This window comes from Athene noctua, chromosome 23, assembly GCF_965140245.1.
Source record: "Athene noctua chromosome 23, bAthNoc1.hap1.1, whole genome shotgun sequence".
Lineage (NCBI taxonomy): Eukaryota > Metazoa > Chordata > Aves > Strigiformes > Strigidae > Athene > Athene noctua.
Window position 1 is genome coordinate 5,336,997 of NC_134059.1, and position 18,044 is coordinate 5,355,040.

General features: G+C 60.0%; 1 protein-coding gene across 15 annotated transcripts in view; it reads left to right on the top strand.

Moving 5' to 3' along the window:
* FOXP4 (forkhead box P4) overlaps positions 1-18,044 on the top strand; it is a 62,442-nt gene extending 44,398 nt beyond the window's left edge. For 6 of the 15 annotated variants that reach the window (XM_074925359.1, XM_074925360.1, XM_074925358.1 and 3 more), the window contains 12 exons: positions 3,385-3,535; positions 4,063-4,267; positions 4,553-4,657; positions 7,161-7,248; positions 9,189-9,272; positions 9,709-9,910; positions 10,017-10,093; positions 10,302-10,403; positions 14,495-14,616; positions 14,718-14,784; positions 14,895-15,061; positions 15,288-18,041. In XM_074925359.1, the coding sequence (XP_074781460.1) occupies positions 3,385-3,535; positions 4,063-4,267; positions 4,553-4,657; positions 7,161-7,248; positions 9,189-9,272; positions 9,709-9,910; positions 10,017-10,093; positions 10,302-10,403; positions 14,495-14,616; positions 14,718-14,784; positions 14,895-15,061; positions 15,288-15,432 (1,515 nt within the window). In that variant the 3' untranslated portion in view covers positions 15,433-18,041. Of the gene's footprint in view, positions 1-3,384; positions 3,536-4,008; positions 4,012-4,062; positions 4,268-4,552; positions 4,658-7,160; positions 7,249-9,188; positions 9,279-9,708; positions 9,911-10,016; positions 10,094-10,301; positions 10,404-14,494; positions 14,617-14,717; positions 14,785-14,894; positions 15,062-15,287 lie in introns of all 15 variants that reach the window. The other 9 variants (XM_074925365.1, XM_074925366.1, XM_074925370.1 and 6 more) reach the window with 7 other exon arrangements.

Genomic DNA, 18,044 nt, shown 5'->3' on the forward strand with positions numbered 1-18,044 from the left:
CATGCGTCCCGCTGGGATGGGGCTGAGCTGCAGCACAGCCCAGCCCAGAGCATTTTCCTGAATTAGGGTGTCAGGGTGAACCCCCATCAGCATCCTGGGCACAGGGGGAGCGAGGAGCTGCCAGCGCAGGGCTGGGATGGCTCCGGGCAGCTCCTCGCCCTCGTGGCAAGAGGCAGCGAAGCTGGTGTCTGCTGTCCTGCTCTTTCCCCAGCCACTTTGCCCCTCTAAGCCCAGCTGCTGCAAGTGGCATCCAGGTGCAGAGACCCCAGTATCCCCTGGGGGTGAGGCCAGTGGGTCTCCGTGTGCCCCCAGAGCTGCTGGGGTGGCAGTGGGGGGTTGCCCTCTCCTGAGTCTGGTGGGGCAGGGGAGGGGGGTGGCGCGGGAAGGGGGCTGCCTGCCTCCTAACCTCAGTGTCAGCTTAATGAACTGCTCCTGTCAGTCCCGTGTGTCACGCCGAAACTCCTCCTGATGTGCTCATAAATCAAAGTGACGGCAGCTCTTACCCCGGTAGCTGCACCCAGTCATCTGCGTCTAATGTACGCCAAGAGTAGGCGAAGCTCCGGACCCCGAGCCCCCGCGCTGGGATGGGGGGGTGTGGGGGCCAAACGCAGGATCTGGCCCTAACGCAGAGCAAGCTCCTTTGGCGGGTGCTGGGGGGTCCCCTCTGGGAGGGACTTGGCTGGTGATTGTGGGGCTGAGGTTTGCCGAGGGGAGAGGAGCTGAGCGAAGCTTGTGGGGGGATGGCTGAGGAGAGAGGTTTTCAGTAAGGCTGGGACTGAAATCCAGGCTGAAATCACCACCCTGCTTCCTCCAGGGCAAATTGGGCTCGGAGCCCCCGGGCTGGTGGGTGCTGTTGGGTGGGTGTGCAGGTGGGTGTCCCTCTTCGCCCATCGCACTCGGTGGGTCTGAGCTGTGCGGTTCGTTGGCTCTGCGGCGCAGCGGTTGCTGTCTAGGGACTGGCAGATTGGCTTCCCCGCAGAGAACTGGTCCATGTTTTGGCTTAGCCCACGCGTTTGTGTATCCACCAGGAACCAGGGCTTGTGTTCCCAGGGCTGGTCCCTGTGTTCACAGTCTGGTGAAGCTGGAAGGATGTGCACGTGGGTTTGAAGCATGTGAAGGAGCAGCTTCGACGTGGACAGCGTGGTCCGTGCCAGAACCACACACGGGGCAGGGCTGGGCTGCTGCCACGGGGGGGTCTGACTCTGCCGGCCGCAGCTCTGGGGAGGCCGGGTTGGGAGAGCCCAGCTGGGCTAGGAGGCACAGGCAACGTGCCCTGGGGATCCTCATGACTTCATCCACTCCCAATTTCCGCCTGCTCCGCAGCCTGGAAGTGCCATGAATGAGGCTGTGTTCACACAGAGCCCGGGCTCGCCCTGGGGCCCCCGGGGAGGGCGGTGGCGGGGCTGGGAAGAGGAGGAGAAGCCCGTCCCATCCCGTCCCATCCCATCCTGTCCCGTCCCAGCTGCTATTTCTAACCAAGGCGAGGACATGCATGTCCATCGTGCAGAGCTTTCCCTCACAGGGGACCAGGACACCATGGGGGACAGCGCTGCCTCCGCTAAGGCCCTCGGGTGCGCAGCCTGGTCCTGCATTTTTTCCTCCATCGTGGTCCATGGTCTGTTCAGATCCCGTGACCTGAAGCCCTCCTGGCTCAGCACCTTGCTCAGGAGCGAAGGCAAGCACAGGGATTTCTCTTCACTGAGCAGAAATCGCTTTGATCTGTGCCTTTATCTTCATGCATCAGAGGTGCAGGACAGGCAGAGCCAGAGAGGATGCAGACCTGACTCTGCGGGGACAATTCTGCCATGGCTGTGAGGTGAACAGGACAGGGAGGAGTCTGCACATCCCTCTGAGGCTGAGAAACCAAATTTAAACTCTCCCTGTGCCCTAGACAGAACTCACAGTTGTCCCTGATGTTGCAGACCACAAGGATTTTGCTGGGCAGTGCCTGGAGCTCATCCTCACCCTCCATTTCACAAAGCCACGGCTGAGCATCATCAGCATCTGCAGGGGACAGTCTGTGTCCCGCAAGGCCTGGGGTGCTGCTTTGGGTTACAGCAGTTCTGATTGCAGACTAAGCTGTGAACTGGGTTTGCCACAGAGTCTGTCTGCTGTGCCCTGCTGAGCAGAGAGTGAGAGGGAGCCTCGGGGATCACTGAGAGCAAGGAGGGTCTGTGCCAGGTCTCTGGGATGCCCAGTGCACCAGGAGCCTGAATCCCCACGATTCTCAGACCCAGCCAGGTGATTAAAAAAAGGACATTTCCTATTGCAAAGCTCCTGTGCTCATCAGTAAGCACATGGACATGAAAATGCTTCTTTTGGGGCCAAGCAATGGCGCTGCAAAGTGCCCCCACTCAGGAGCGCGGTGAGATCAGGGGGTTTGCTCTGCCCAGAGGGGCTCCGGCACTTTTCTTGCTCACGATAAGGGCGCTGGCGTGGAGGGGCCGGGCTGCTGCCGGCGCTGGTCAGCGTGGCACAGCCGCCTCACGCTGCCTGCCAGCCCGGCTCCTCACAGCCCACAAACAATGTCTGCACAAACAGAGGGGTTCAAGGGGTTACAGAGATGCCTGCCCTGCTAATGAGGCTGGGCAGGCCCGGGGCAGCTCCCCTCTTGTGGCCGACTCGGATTAGCAGCTGCTTGTCCCCATCCCTAATTGAATTCTCTCCCCTTCAGTTAATTCTCATGGATTTCTTGGTGCCTCCCCAGGGACCCGTCCTGCCTAACTAGTTTAGGGCTGGCTATGCCTGTCAGAGCGTGGCCAGCTCCTGGGGACAGGTGGGAGAGTTGCCTACCTGGGGGATGCTCATGGTCAGGGTGGGGGCACCTGTACTGACACTGGGCACCTGCTTCCCTTCGGACAGTTGTTTTGTGCCCCCCAACAAGAAGGGGCTTGAAATGGTAATTTTTGGCAAATAGGGACCATTTCCCTGCTTAAAGGAGGGTCTTGTGCATCCAGGATGCTGTTTGGGTGCCGGGAGCCCCCTTTTTTGGGTGATTCTCCATGCCTGTGGGAGCTCACCCTGCGGCTGAGCCTCCCCATGTGGGACACCCCGCGGCTCGGGTTTGTGGGTTCACCCACCTCGCAGGCAGAGCTGGGTCTCTGCTGCGAGCAAGCCCCCAGCTCCGCTCACTCCCTCTTTTTCAGTGCTTTATTTTTCCCTTCCCCTTTCCTTTCCTTCCCCTCCTCTTCCGACAGATCAAAGCCTCCGTCCGGCTCCGCCGTGAGCTGAGCAGGCCCAGCAGCAGGACGGAGGCACCCACAGCCGTGGGCCTGTCGCCGCGGGCATCCCTCATTGCCACCGGGCCCCTGCCTCCCCTGCAAAGGGTTTTTCTGCTGTGAGGCTGGAAATAACACGCTTTGATTTCTCCCTTTTGTCTCCCAGCAGCCGTTGGGGAACAAGCAGCTGGCCTTCCAGCAGCAGCTCTTGCAGATGCAGCAGCTCCAGCAGCAGCACCTGTTAAACCTGCAGCGCCAGGGGCTGGTGAGCCTCCCGCCGGGGCAGGGCACCGTGCCCCTCCAGACCCTGCCCCAAGGTAAGGACCCCTCCCGAGGGTGGGGAGAGCACTGAGGGGCCCCCACGCTGCAGCTTCTCCTTGCTCCTAGCGAGGGAGGGCTGGGGAGGGGGCTGGGGACTTGCTTTTCCTAATGCACCCATCTAAAGTTTGGGGCCTGATGGTGTTAACAGCCAGAGCAGCCTGGGAGAGTTTGAGCTGGGTTGAAGCGCGGGATTGGGCCCCCAGCTTCCTCTTGCAGAGGGGTGCCAGGGTGCGGGGAGCCGGGGTCTCCTCCCCTCCGGGGACAGCTCTGCAGGGCTCCCTGGGTGCTGCGGGTGCCTTGTTTTGGGCCTCCCGATGGGGCTGGGCAGCCTCTCCTTCCCGGGTGTTGTCACAGAGGGCTCTGCCCACCTTGGGGTGATGATTTCCTGAGTTTGGGGGAGCTGGGCTGTGCCCACCAGTCAGGGAGGGAGCCCATGGGGTCCCACGCCAGCCTGGTGCATGGGTGCCAGCGGGTGCTGCTCCTTCTCCCTGCTGACAGCGGGCGCTTTCTCCCCGTGCTGTAGCTGTGTGCCCCTCGGACCTCCAGCAGCTTTGGAAGGAGGTCACGGCTGCCCAGCCCGTTGAGGACAGCATTAAGCAAGAAGGTCTCGACCTCACCACCAACACCTCCAACTCTACCTCGTTTTCCGCCGCCAAGGTCTCGCCTCCCATTTCCCATCACCCTCTGCCCAATGGACAGAGCACCATGCACACGCCGAGAAGGGACAGGTAGGGCTGGGTCGGGCCTTGGCACTTTGTGTTTTTACCCCCGGAGAGGTGGAAGGGGCCAGGATCTGTCACCTGAAGGGCTGGCAACAGGGTTGGGAGGGTTGGGGGGGGTTTCTGCCCATCCTATAAACAAGTCCTGTTGCTGTTTTGCTGTGCCCACGTGCCCATGGAGGAGAGGGAGTTGTCACTGTGGGGTGCCCCACGGGTCCCAGAGCTGGCCCCGTGCACGGGAATGCTGGAACATCACGGTTGCCCTGTCTGACAGTTCCTTTCCCTCTTCTGCAGCTCTTCCCATGAAGAGACCCCCGGCTCCCACCCACTCTACGGCCACGGAGAGTGCAAGTGGCCCGGCTGCGAAACCCTCTGTGAGGACTTGGGACAGTTTGTCAAGTAAGTGCCCCCCTTCTTTGGGGGAGATTTTCCTGGAGGAGCGGAGAGCCTATGTTCTCGGGCTGCCAGAGGGGGAGCCCTTGGAAATGGGTCTGGACACCCCAAAGTCTGTCTGCCCAGAGCCAGGGGGGCTCCATGCACAAGGAGGAAACACCAGAGATTGCTGCTAGAGGAGAAGAGACCCAGTGCAGTGGGCAGGAGCGGGCAGGCGCAGGCAGCAGACGAGGGGAGTTTGCAGCTCCCCTCCTGGGGGGCGAGAGGAGGGGAGGAAGCAGATGGCGGCGCGGCAGCCCGCTGACACTGCTTGTGGGCTCCGGCGCTGACTGATTAACTCCGCTGTCGAAGAGCCCTCTGCTAGCGTCAGGGTCAAACAAATTGTTTTCACGCTTCGTCAGAGGTTTACTTAATTAGTTCATTTGCAATTAGATCTCTTTGTAGCCAGGATTTTTAGCAAAGACATCAGAAGGAACTGACGGGCTTGCTTGCTCCTTCCCCCCCCGCCTCTCCGGCTGTCTGCTTGGCGCAGCGGCCGAGACGCGCCGGCGCACGCTTTGCTCTGCATTGATGAGTTTTGGGTTTTTTACAAACCGATCCTGTCCGCTGCCACGCACTCAGGGCCGGCTCCGGTAGGAACATCCTTCAGATGCCCCAGCTTCCTCATTCCCAGGGAAGGAGCTGGGCAGAGGCCTTGCTCGGGAGGATGAGGAGGTGCGAAGGCAGCCTGGGGAGGCCGGGGGAGTGTTGCCGGGTGGTGATAGAGTGACTGAGTCAGGCTCCTGCGTCCTCTTTCCTCTGACTCATGGGGTGAACCTCGATAAGGCATCTCCTCCCATCTCCGGGCATGTTTCCATGGCACGGGGCAGATCAGCAAGCTCCACTTTGGAAGCTGGAGCTGGGGTTGGCAGGGGATGGCCAGGGTTGGGTCGCGGTGCTGGGACAGCCTTGCTGCACCGACCGGGGCTGTAGGGTCCCTGTGTCCCCCCGGCCTGCCCCCCATAGCACACCTGGTGCTCACAGGAGCAAACTTCCCAAGGGGCAGCCTCCCCGACAGCACTAGTGCAGTGTTTCTGTCCCCTCTGTGTCAACATGAGCATGTGTCGGGGTGTGGGACAGACACTTCCAGCTCCCAAAGGCTGAGCCCAGCTGCAGCGTGGACCTTGCTTTGGCTCTGAGCCTCCTCCCAGCATCACCTCCATGGAGCAGCTCAGAAAGCCTCAGCGTTGGGGTGGGAAGGGGCAGCGCGTCCTTTGAGCAGTGGTTTATAAAAAGCCTGTGAGGGTCGGTGGGAGATGTCTGTCCCCGCTCAGCACAGCCTGGGCTCTCGATAAGCTTTTTCCCTGGAGAAACAGCCGTGCCCTCAGTCTGCCGTGCGGGGAGAGGAGCGGGTGGCCGGGTCCAGCTGCAGCCCTGCAGAGCGGAGCTGAGACACCATCAGGGTTTGCTCACATTTGGGCTTGGCAGCCGGTCCCAGTTACCTAACTTGTTTTTGCAAGTTGGGGCTGGAAGTCTCTCACAAACAGCCGGGTGAGACTCTCGCTGTCTTCCCCATCCAGACCAAGGGTAGATACTCCTGAGGCATCTTCTCCTTGGGATGTCTCAGCAGAAATATCTCAGCCTTGGTCCTGGAGAGCATTGGCCCATGGCCCTGGGATGCTTGTGTGTTTCCCAGTATCAGATGCCACTTTTTGGGGCGTTCCCAGGGTGACTGACCCTGGGACAGTTTGCCCTGCTGCCCAGCATCCCCCGTGTGACCTGTGCCACTCCTCCAGTGAGGACCACCCGGGTTTGCACCCACCCCAGCAAGGACGTGGCCTGGCCATGTGACATCTTTGGGCCTAGGTCCCCAGGCTGCTGCTTTGCTGTATCTGGGGGGTGAGGACCCCCAAAAAGCAATGCTGGGATGTCCCCAGCTCTGCAGCAAGTGATGTCCCTGTCACTGGCCACTTGCCTCTGGCGGGAGCCCTTCCCCTCCCTGAGAAGGAGGGACGGTTGGTCCTTGTGCTTTATAAACATAAACATAAGGCACAAAAGCAGTAGGATGGTGAGCACCCTGGAAATGTCACCTCTGCCTTCGGGGGTTTCCTTAGAGGGTGTAAGTCAACCTCCATAATGCCACCTTTGTGCTGGAAACCTGCTCCTCAGGTCCTCCTGGGTGCCTCCTGCCAGCAGCCTTTGCAAGGACTTTCCATCAGCCCCGGGCTGCTCCTCAACACCACAGGGCTGTCCCGGGCAGGGCTGGGTGTCCACAGCCGCCCTCCAGCCTGGGTTTGGGGAGGAGGCCCAGCCCAGTTCATCTGACCACCTTTGTGCCTCAGTTTCCCTCCTGCTCGCCGAGCTTTGGGCAGTGCCGGAGCAGCCCCGGCGCGGGCAGCACCTCGCGGGTGTCCCCGGGTGTTGCTGCAGTACAGAGCAGTTTGCAGGTTGCTGATCCCAGGTGTGGTCCCGGCAGAGGGGCCGTATTTTGGGCACGTCCAGCCATAAACCCCCGTGTTCTCCTCCCCAGACACCTCAATACAGAACATGCACTTGATGACCGAAGCACGGCCCAGTGTCGAGTCCAGATGCAAGTGGTACAGCAGCTGGAAATACAGGTGGGTATCGCCCCAGCCTCAAAAAACACGGGGTTAGAAAGCCAACTCCTCCCCAATTCTGCTGTGCTGTGGCTTGGCTGCTCTCTGCAGGAGGGTGTTAGTGAGGTCGGGCACTGTAGTGACATAACCAGCCACCCCAAGGGCTCATTTTAAGCCAAAAAGTGATGGCCCTAGGCTGTGTCCTAGTGGAGATCAAGACCTGGGAGACCCTCAAACTGGTTCCCCCTCCAATACCAGCATCCTTGACTGGTTATGATGGGGCTGGAGGAAAGGATGAGCCATCCTTCCTGCCCAGAGGGTCCCTGTGGGTACAAGGGGATGCTGCAGACCAGCCACGCCACCGCAGCGAGAGCCACAGGGCTACCAGGCTCCTTGGAAATCAGGCCACTTATTTTGGTGGCTGAACGTGGTCTTTGGAGCCCAACTTTGGGGTGCTATTTTTGGAAAGGCAGTTCTTTATATAGTGCCTTTCCCAGCATCTTCGACTCCCCAGCGTGTTGTGCGTAATTCAGTTAATAAAGAAGAGATGGGGGAGGGGGGCAATGGGAGGAAAAGGAGGATTTTTACCTTGAGACTTGAAAGTGGTTGAGGGGGAAAGCAGGATGGGGCAGGGGTCTCTGTCAGAGACCTGGGGGCCCGGCTGTTGGGCCAGGGGCTGGCTGGAGCTCCACATGGTCTGTGCCCATCGCGGTGCGTGGTGGTGAGTGTCATCGCGGGGGACGCCGGCCCCGGGGGAGCTTTGGGAGCCTCTGCCCAGAGTTAGAATAATGGGGGCTGTGGGGTAGGGGGGACACAACAAAACCTTCCCAGCTGGGCAGGCTGCAGAGCCGACTGGGCGAAGCAGTGTGATCACATCCTGCTCCCCAGCCCTCGCTAAAGAGAGAGGTTGAAAGCAATTACTGGGGCTTAAAGAGGGGAGGGAAAGGAAGGGGGGGGGGAAAAAAAAAAAAAAAAAGCTGAAGGGCGAGCAGAAAGCTGCGTGTGCAGAGAGGAGAACCTGCCACCGGAGCTACCAATTATAAAGTTTTCAGCGCGGAGCTCCCGCTGTGCCGGCGGAGAGCGTCTGCATCACGAGGGGAGACCTGTCAGCTCTAATGAGCACCACGACAGCGCAAAAGCATCTGAGCTGCTCCAAACTTGCAGCAAACTCCGCTCTGGCTCCTGCCTTTAACTCCTTCCTCGCCTGACTCCTGGCTCTGGGCGCCTGCCCGGGGAGGGGGCTCGGCTGGTGGGGAGCGGGCAGCACATCGGGATGTGCCCGAGCCCCGAGATTGAGGGGTCGTGGTGGAAAGGGAAGGTGACGGGAAGAGAGCGGGTGTCACATCCCATCGCCTCCGCCGGGCTCAAAGTCTCTCCTGGTGCCACAGTGAATATTTCACCCTTCTCCGCACTCCGGGGAGTAAACAGGCCGGAGTGGGCAATTAAAGCGATGTTGTGTGTCCAGGTGGATGGGTGGACGGGCGGAGGGATGGGTAGATGGGCAGGGAGCTGCTGGTGAGCGGGAGGCAGCAGGGGCTGGAGGAGGGCGAAGGGGACGGGGACGGCAGGCACAGGGACAGGAGCACCCGGGAAGGAGAGCGAGTGCTGCGGTGGGTGGTCGGGCCGGGGCCGTGCTGGTGGCTGGCAGCCTGAAGGCGTGGGAAATGACTCCGTTTCACCATAGATTTTTCATCTGACTGCACACACGGAGCCGGAGCAGCGGCAGCCCCTGTGCCCCCCACGATGGGTGTCGCAGCCCCCCACAGAGCCACGGCCCCACTGGGGGCCCTGGGAGGGCTCAGCACCAGGCTGGAGGTGGCTCCTGCAGGGACACTGGAGGATGCTGCCAGCCTAGAGCCAGGGCTGAGGGCTCAGTGGGCAGCTCCTCCCTGCCATGAGCACCTCTGCAGTGACTGCCAGCACGGCCTGACCGTCTCCCTTCTGCTTCTTGCCTCCTGCAGCTGGCAAAGGAGAGCGAGCGTCTCCAAGCAATGATGGCCCATCTCCACATGAGACCTTCAGAGCCAAAGCCTTTCAGCCAACCTGTAAGCGTGCGTCCCCCTCCTGCCCTTGTATGTCCCCTCATCCGCCCCCTCTCCTCCCCTGTCCCCTCGCCACTGGCTGCTGTCCCCTCCCTGCCGGCTGGACGGGCTCCCTGGGATGGGCACGCCCTGGCCACACTCCGGCACACGCAGCCTGGTCCCCGTGCGTCAGGCAGGAGTGAAACGCAGCCTGGGTCGGCACATGGTGCTGCTGCGCCAGCTCGGGCAGGGAGTGGGTACATCCCATCCCGTGGCCGCAGCCCGGTCTGTGGTTGCATCCTCTCCTGCAGTTACATCCCATCCCGTGGGTGCATCCCATCCCTGCCAAGCCCAGTGACACAATCCGGCGCAGCTGCCGGTGTGCCGGGGGCTCTCCCAGCTCCAACCTTCCCCACGCCAGTCCCCAACCTCCCGTCCTCCCTCCCGCCTCTCTGTGCAGCTGAACCTGGTCTCCAGTGCCACCCTCTCCAAGAGCACTTCCGACACGTTCCCCGACGGCTTACCTCATCCCCCCACCTCCGCCACGGCGCCCATCACCCCCCTGCGGCAGGGCCCCTCCGTCATCAGCTCTTCCACTTTACACAACGTGGGGCCCATCCGCAGGAGAAACTCGGAGAAGTTCTGCACCCCAATATCTTCAGGTGAGCTCCGGGATGGGGCTCATCACCCTCCATCGTGCGGTCTCCAGGACCCAAAGAGGATCTCTTCACCCCCCCCCACCCCCTCCGTTTCTTGTCTCTCTTTCAGAACTTGCACAGAATCACGAGTTTTACAAAAACGCAGACGTCCGGCCGCCCTTCACGTACGCCTCGCTCATCCGGCAGGTGAGTGACTCCCCGCGCCGTGGGGTTCAGCTCTGCACCCCAAGACCTGCCTGTGGGGTACCTGAGGCAAAACCACGCTCTCCTCCACTTTCTTGGTCCTGGGGGAGCCCCTGCACTCAATGAAACCCCATTTCTTCCCCTCCTGCCTTGCACTGAACCCTGCCGGGGCGGCGCGAGTGATGCTTTTGGCCCCTCTCTGGTTTCTCAGGCCATCCTGGAGACCCCCGACAGGCAGCTAACGTTGAACGAAATCTATAACTGGTTCACGCGGATGTTTGCCTACTTCCGGAGGAACACGGCCACCTGGAAGGTGAGAGCAGCCCTGCTCAGCACCGCGGGGCTCACCCCAGCCCACTCGGGGCTACCTGCTGCGGGAGATGCTCCAGTTTATATGGGCAGCTATGGTAAAGAACCAGTTCATTGCAAAGCTCTGAGATGGTGCAGGAAATGATTTTGTGGATAAATCCCACATCTTTTCCCCCCAAAATGCATCTGTGGGCTCTGGGGGTACATTGTTCATGCCATCGGGTGTGGCAAAGGGCTGCGCTGTAGAAACCTGGGGCTTTCTGTGGAGCTGGGGCTGGAGCAGCGCCGAGAGAAGGGCAGAGAAAAGAGCAAAATAATAGCAAATAAGGTTAATGATAACCTGGGGCTGGGTGCCACGCTGCGAGCAGGGGGGGCTGCAGCCACAGCAGCCCTGTCTCAGTGGTGGCTGGGGGTGGTCCGTGGGGACGGTGGTGGCTGGGGGGACCCTCGGCCTGTGCCCAGTGGCTCCCCCCACCCGGTGCACGGTGCTGCACAGGCAGGTATTGAAAATTTTTGGCACCCCAGAGCGGTTTGTCACTGGTCTAGGCTGATGAGTATGAATTTTGGGGCAGCGCGCGGGTGCCATGGCTGCTCCCCTCGTGGTTATTTAGAAATTGAGAAGTGAGAAAATGCGTCTCAGAGGTTGTGAGAAGGAGCAGGTATTGCCCCAACCGGGGCAGATTTATTTGTTGTTTCCTGCTGCTGCGTGTATTTACTGAGACAGAGCTTCCTCCTGCTCAGGGCAGCAAGAAGTGGAGTGACAGAGGGAGGCTAACACTTAAAAAAAAAAAAAAGAAAAAATGAGAATGAGCGAGTTGCCAGCGAGATGGTGCATTTTGAAAGAGTTAAAGAGGAATCGGTTACTCTGGAGCCCAGGGCCCCCGTGTGTTGCTGCTGCAGATCAGAGCTGACCGCAGCAGGGTTTCGCTTCTCTGCTGCAAACTTTGGGTGAATAAGTTGCATTTTGGTTCCAAAGCTTTCTGGGTGGCCCCAGGCTTCGGCACGGCCCATCCCGAACATCCCCGCGCGCCGAGCGGGAGGGTGGCAGCGGGAAGGAGCAGGACAAGGGCAGTCGGAGGTGTCTGGGCCATTTTTGGTGCTGGCAGTGGCCCGGCGTCGGTCTGGAGTCCCCCTCACGGCACACGAGCAGCACTGCAAGCCGGCACCACGGCGCTGGGAGCATCGCTGGCCCCCGCCACGGCCAGGCCCACGGGGACACCCCGCGTTTGGGGAGTGGTGGGGAGCCCTGGGGCAGAGATCCCAGTGTGGCCATCACTGCTCCCAGGATGGATTTTTTGCCATCCAGGGCAGAGCAGGGGCTGTCCAGGGCAGCACTTTAGCTGCTCCGTGCCTCAGTTTCCCCATCTGAGCAATGAGATGACACGTGAAAATACCTTTTTGCTTCCCTTTTACTAGCTGGCAGGAATAAATGTTTTGAAGTTTTTTCTTTGCGACTCCCCCACACCCCGTGTTACCCAGGGGCAGAGTTGATGTCTCAGAGGGGCATCCCCCAGCCCTTCTGGTTCCCTTTTTGCTGCTCTTTATTTTTTCCTGTTTCACCACCAGAAGGGATGGCAGGGGATTAAAAAAAGCCAGGGGGGGATTATTCCCTTCACAACTTTCAGTGTCCAAGGCCAGGCTTCTTTTGAAGGAGGGGGGATACGCAGGAAAAAATAATGTATTTCCGCTCTTTGGAAAACAACTGTTTTCTGCTGTGGCTTCTCCCTCGTCTCCAGCTGTAGCTCCCCCCCAGGACGGGACAGGGGTGCTGGGGGCCAAAGTGGGTACCCCATCCCCACAGTGGGGCAGAACCATGGTGTAGTGTGGGGGTCCACGGAGAGACCCCCCAGCATGGGGAGCAGGGCTGGGGGCGTAAAGCAAACATCATTAGAATAGACAAAGATGAGAAGCAAACAGAGCAGCCAAGTCTGGCACTGAACAAATACTCTGTCAAAATGCAAAAGCCACGTTAGGATGAGGCAGGGGACCCACCCCCCCTTCCTGGTAGGAGGATTCCCATGGCGGGGGTGTCCCGGGACCAGCACCCTGCCCGCCACCCAGCACTGGGGACGGGGCATCCCAGGCTCTGGTGATGCTGGATCACATCCTGCCCGGTGCCAGGATTTATTTTATCCACTTTTGCCTTTGCAAACACATACCTGCCGGTGCCTCGAAGCAGGGGGGAGTCACCAGTGGGGAAGAGGGGGGATGTGGCCACTGCTGGGCCGGGGCTGCGGCTCCGTGTGCAGGAAAGGTTTCGGCTTTGCCACGCTTCTTGCCTTTAATCAGGGCTTTGTTTGAATGAGGAGTCCCCTGTGCCCACAGGAAGGAGGAAGGGGAGTGCGGGGCAGGATCCGGCCCCAGCCAGGGGAGGAAGTCCTGTGTTTGCTCGCCAAGGGACAGGGGTTCAAGGGCAGCAGCAGGACCCAGCCCCGGCCGGACCTGGGGCAGGGAGCCGGGTATTTGCAGAGCTGGTGCAAGGACAGAGCGGGGGCTGGGGGCTCCTCCTGCTCCTTGCTGGCCCACGAGCACGGCGGTGTCTGGAGTCCCCCTTGGACATCTCTCTGCGTGGGGCTGAGCACAGCTGGACCCTCCGCTCTGCGTGGTGCCAGCACGGGGTTTGAGGATGAGGGGTGGCTCAGCCCTCAGGCAGGGCATCTCCCAAACGAAGCGTATCCTTTGGGTGAGAGCGGCGATGGCACCGATCTGGCACCCAGGGACCTGGCTCTGCACCAAGCATCACCTGAGGAGCTGGGCCAGCTGCTCACCAGCACGTTCCTGCTGAGACCCAGGGGTTCCCAGTTCCCCCCAACACATCAAACAGCACCAACTGTGCCTGAATCTCCAGGAACTGGCTCCTGGGAGCCACTTGCAAAGTTTCCCCTTCGGGCTGGCTCTGCCAAATGGCAAGAGGAGCAGGAGCCTGCCTGTCCCCACCACCTGGAGGATGGATGGATGGATGGATGGATGGATGGATGGATGGATGGATGATGGATGGATGGATGGATGATGGATGGATGGAGGATAAGGGAAGGACCCTAGCATTGTTTGGTTTTGTCCTTAAATTAAAAAGCAAAAAGGGGGACAGTGCAATATGATGAGTTTCCAGAAACTCTTAACACTTTCCAGCGTGGGGGGGTTCAGTCCTTGTGTCTCCTTTTGCCTTGTTGTGTTGGCCAGCTCCTTTGTTTATACAGCCCCCGTTCGACCTTTTAAATTGCTGTTAATGTTTTAGCGTAACGAATTAGTCTCTCATCACGAATCAGGACTCGAAATAAAAAAAAAAAATATATAAAAAAAAACCCTCCGAGGCCAACTTCCTGAAATTGGGGTCATTCTCATTTGCAAGGCAGAGAATCTGAGAACCTTAATGCAAGGAAATTTATTCAAAGGCAGAGCCCCGGCGTGATTAGGCCCTTTGTAATTATAGCTCGGAGAGATTCCACTCCAGCCTCCTGCCTCCCTCATGGATTAGCAAGTGAGTCGGAAAAATACACAGGATTTAATTAGAGGCAAATTAAAATTGGTAATGAAATAGGGGCAGTAGCAAATGGCAGGGAGTTGGAAGGGGAAAAGGGAGCTGGTATCTCTCGGGGCTGCGCTGTCTGCCTACGTGTGTGTCTCTTTATTTTACATTTAGAAATGTAAAGATGGTCGATGTAAAGAAGAAAGGGAGGGAAAGGACCAAAAAGGGAGGGTGGGGGGAAAGAAAAAGAAAGAAAAAGATTAGCTGGCTTTGCTGAGCATCGCTGAGTGAGCTGCGGCGGCGAGGGTGGCTCTGCTCCTGGGTCCTTGCTGGTGTGACTTGTCCCTTGTCCTCATCTTCCTCGGCATCTGGCCAAGGCCCACGAAATGGGGTCATGTCCCACGTGCGGCTTGGGGGCTCGGCTCCTAAACCCTCTCGGTGCTGATGGGGCGAGTGAGCACTTGCAGCATCCCTGGGCGGATGTAGACAAGCCGAGCGCGACGGGGACAGCCCGGAGCCGTGGGGACCTGCAGGGGCTGGGCGAGGAGGAGGATGAGGAGGAAGAGGAGGGGTCCAGGCAGCGGGGCGAGGGCCGTGCCGCTGAGCTCTCCTGCCCGCTCTGCCCACAGAACGCCGTCCGCCACAACCTGAGCCTGCACAAGTGCTTCGTGCGCGTGGAGAACGTCAAGGGAGCCGTCTGGACCGTCGACGAGCACGAGTACCAAAAGCGAAGGCCACCAAAGATGACAGGGTGGGTCCTCCCTTCCCACGGGACCTGGCTCTGCTGCCAGACCCCCCGTCCTCAGGCCGGGAGCGCTCAGCCGTGCATCATTCTGCTTTCTCTTTCTGCAGGAGTCCGACTTTAGTCAAAAACATGATTTCAGGACTCGGTTATGGAGCACTTAACGCAAGTTACCAGGTAAGGAGCCAGTCCCGTCCCCGACAGGGATGTGGGGGCACTACATCCTGCACTCGCGTTTCCCATCGCGGTCTCGCGTCCGCCGTGCCTCAAGCCTCTCTCTGTTGCAGGCTGCGCTGGCGGAGAGCAGCTTCCCGCTGCTGAACAGCCCCACCATGATCAACACCAGCTCCGCCAGCGGGATGCTGCACGTGGGCCACGACGACGTGAGCAGCACCGTGGAGCAGGTCAACAGCAACGGCAGCAACAGCCCGCGCCTGTCCCCGCAGCAGTACAGGTCAGCCTGGCCGGGGGCGAGGGGACGAGGGATGGTGCTGGTGGGTGTTACTGGGCTGCTGGAGGGTTTGGGGCTAAGGGATGGTGGCACATGGGGCACTGGGAGCTGCTCGTTGCCTCCTGTGGCGAGGGACCACGCAGGGATGGAGGGGGTTTGGACCAAGAGCTTCCTGGGGTTGCATCCAGCGGGCCCAGCTCCGCGAGGCTGAAGGCTTCCCTCCCCGCAGCCATCCAGTGCACGTGAAGGAGGAACCAGCCGAAGCGGAGGACGACAGCAGACCCGTCTCGCTGATGGCCACCACCAACCAGAATGTGACGATTCCCGATGACAGGGACCTGGAGGAGGAGCTGCCGGTGGAAGACTTGTCCTAAGGACACCTTCCTCCTCCCCACCGAGGGGCAAACCCTTCCCACCCTCCCAGCCGGAGACCAAGCGATGGGCTCCCACCTCCCCAAGGTGACCTTCGGCGTTAACCTCTTTCTTAAAGGCACTTCCACAAAGCAAAAGGGTTTCCTTGGTGCAACAACTTGCTGACGGCGCGTCCCTCACGCTCCCCACTGCCCCGCGCTGCAGCCCCGGTGACTGACCGACCTCTGCCGTGGGGGACATCCCGCGACACGAGAAGCAAAAAACCCAAGAGCTGGACTTTTTTCTCCCTTCCTCCCTTGGTTAGTGACTGGTGAACGAGGATGGTAGGTTGTTTCTGTCCGAAATGGTCCCTCCTGCCTTCCCCGTGCGCAGTGGGCACAGGGAAGGCACCTCCGTCCCCTCTTCTCCTGCGGTGTTCTGCCGCCCAGCGATGCTCGAGCCTCCGCCAGCGACCGCCCCGGGGAGGGGAGGCGATGGCAGGAACCCGCTGTCAGCTCTCCGTCCCCCAGCGGGTTTTGCACTAGGAGGGACCGTGAACCCTGCGCATGTGCTGCCTTTGCTCAGCTTTGGGGGAAGAAACAGCAGAAATGGAGGCAAATCCTCTGCCGTCATCTGGATGTCGGGTTTGCACCGTTGTCTTGCAGCTGGGGAAGGACGAGAACCGGCGTGTTGGTGGGACTGTGTCCCCTTTGCCTTGTCACCTCTGGCAAGTTGCTAAACTGCCTGGCGAGCAGAGCAGCTGCCCTCCCCGAGCCCCCCAATCCCTGCTGGAGGAGGGGGCTGGTGGCACCCAGCAGTGATGACCGTCCCCAGCCGACCACCAGCGCCGGGCAGCGAGGACAGGGCTTCCCGCTTCCTTCTTGACGTCGGCTGCGGTGGGTGACACCTCTGCCAGCCCACGCCGGGATGGCCAGTGGCCCCACTTCAACTTCAGGGAAAGTCTCCTGGCCCCCTGCGCACTCCGGTTCCTCCTCAAAACCGGGGCAGGGTCTCCAAGGACAGGCAGTGGTGCGGGAAGGCAACATCCAGCACCACCGAGCCTCCTCCTGGGGGGCATCCGCAGTGACCCACTGCTCGGCCGTCCTGCTGGTAGCAAAGCCAACCCGGGTGAACCCCCGTGGTAGCCAAACCTGGCTGTGGCCAGTGAGCCGAGCCTGCTGCCGCCGCAGCTCCCGCTTTCCTCTTTTCTTTTTGTTATCCTTTTGTGTGCATCCAGATGGGAAGATACCAAAAGATTTCTAGAGACAGAAGGTCCGTAGTTCAGGTGAACAGATGGTATTAATGCCAAAAAAAAAAAAAAAGAAACAAAAAGAAATATTAATAATAACGAGAACAACACAACCAAACACCCCTCTTCTCCCTGCTCTTTCTTTCTGTGGTGGTGATGTGGGTACCCAGCGCAGCCTCCCCGGTGCCCCGTGCTGGCTTCGGGGACCAGCACCTTCCTTGGGGACCATCACCTTCCCCGGCACAGCCGGGCTGGCACTGGCTGTCCAGGCACGCAGCAGGGTCTTGGGGGACTTGCTGTGATGGACGTGGAGCTGCTCTCATTTTTGAGCCCAGCTCCGGGCTCTCCCGAAGCAACCCTGAGTGCTGCTGCGTCCCTCCCTGTCCCCTGTACCCCGAGTTGAGGCGCCGGTGGGGGCTGTGTCACAGCACATGGCCCCCAGCCCCATGCCAGGGTCCTGGTGTCAGCACCCTGGGAGGTGTATTTCGGGTTGTAAATGCAACACACGACTGTGGGGCGGGGCAGGGGGGGCTTTTTTGTCCCTGTGCATCACTTCTGTGACATCCCCAAGGGGCTCTTGGCACTGTGGCATTGTCCCCGGGGAGAGCCCGTGCCTCGGCTAATCCATTTTGCTGCCTGTTGCATCCTCGATACCCAAGTGTCTGCAGAGATGGGGGGTCCCTGGCTCCCCCCTGCAGCCATCGGTGCAGCTGAGTGAACCCCCCCGACCCTGACCCTGTTTTCCTGGGCCACCCCAGCACCACCCAGGGGATGCCAAGACCCTCGGGGAGCCTCAGCCGCCCAGGATGAGGGATGCACAGCCTGGTGGGGCTATTAACGGGTCACCAGCATCCCCCCCCTGGCTGGCATTGCAGAGGGGCCCTTTCCCCTCCCTAAAACCCCAGAAAATGCCACCAAAGCTGCCCTCCCCAGCCCCAGGGGTGCTCGCCGTGCCGTGCCGTGCCGGCCTTCGCTAGGTGTCTCCACTCGACCCGTGTTTCTCCCCGCGCCGCCGCCTCGCTCGCTCCCTCGTTGCTGCTGAAACAGCAGAACAAGGAGCTTTGCCAGGTCGCTGCTTCCCCTCGCCCTCCGGCCTCTCCTGGCTCGTCCTCGCCGCCGCCGGCTCCCATGGGGCTCTGCCGGACACCAAAGACCCTGCCCGGGCTGGGGGGGCACAAACCAAACCCGTTCTCTTGCTGTGTGGGTGCAGCCCCGTCCCCACTCTGTACCTCCAAAGGAGCTGCGAGGCCAGAGTCCCCATGTATTTTTCCCATCCGCTTGCTTTTTTTAAGAATTTTTTTTCTTTCTTAATTTTCTCTTTTTTCTTTTTCCCTTTTTTCTTTTTTTTCTTTTTTTTTTTTCTTTTTTCTTCTTTTTTTCTTTTTT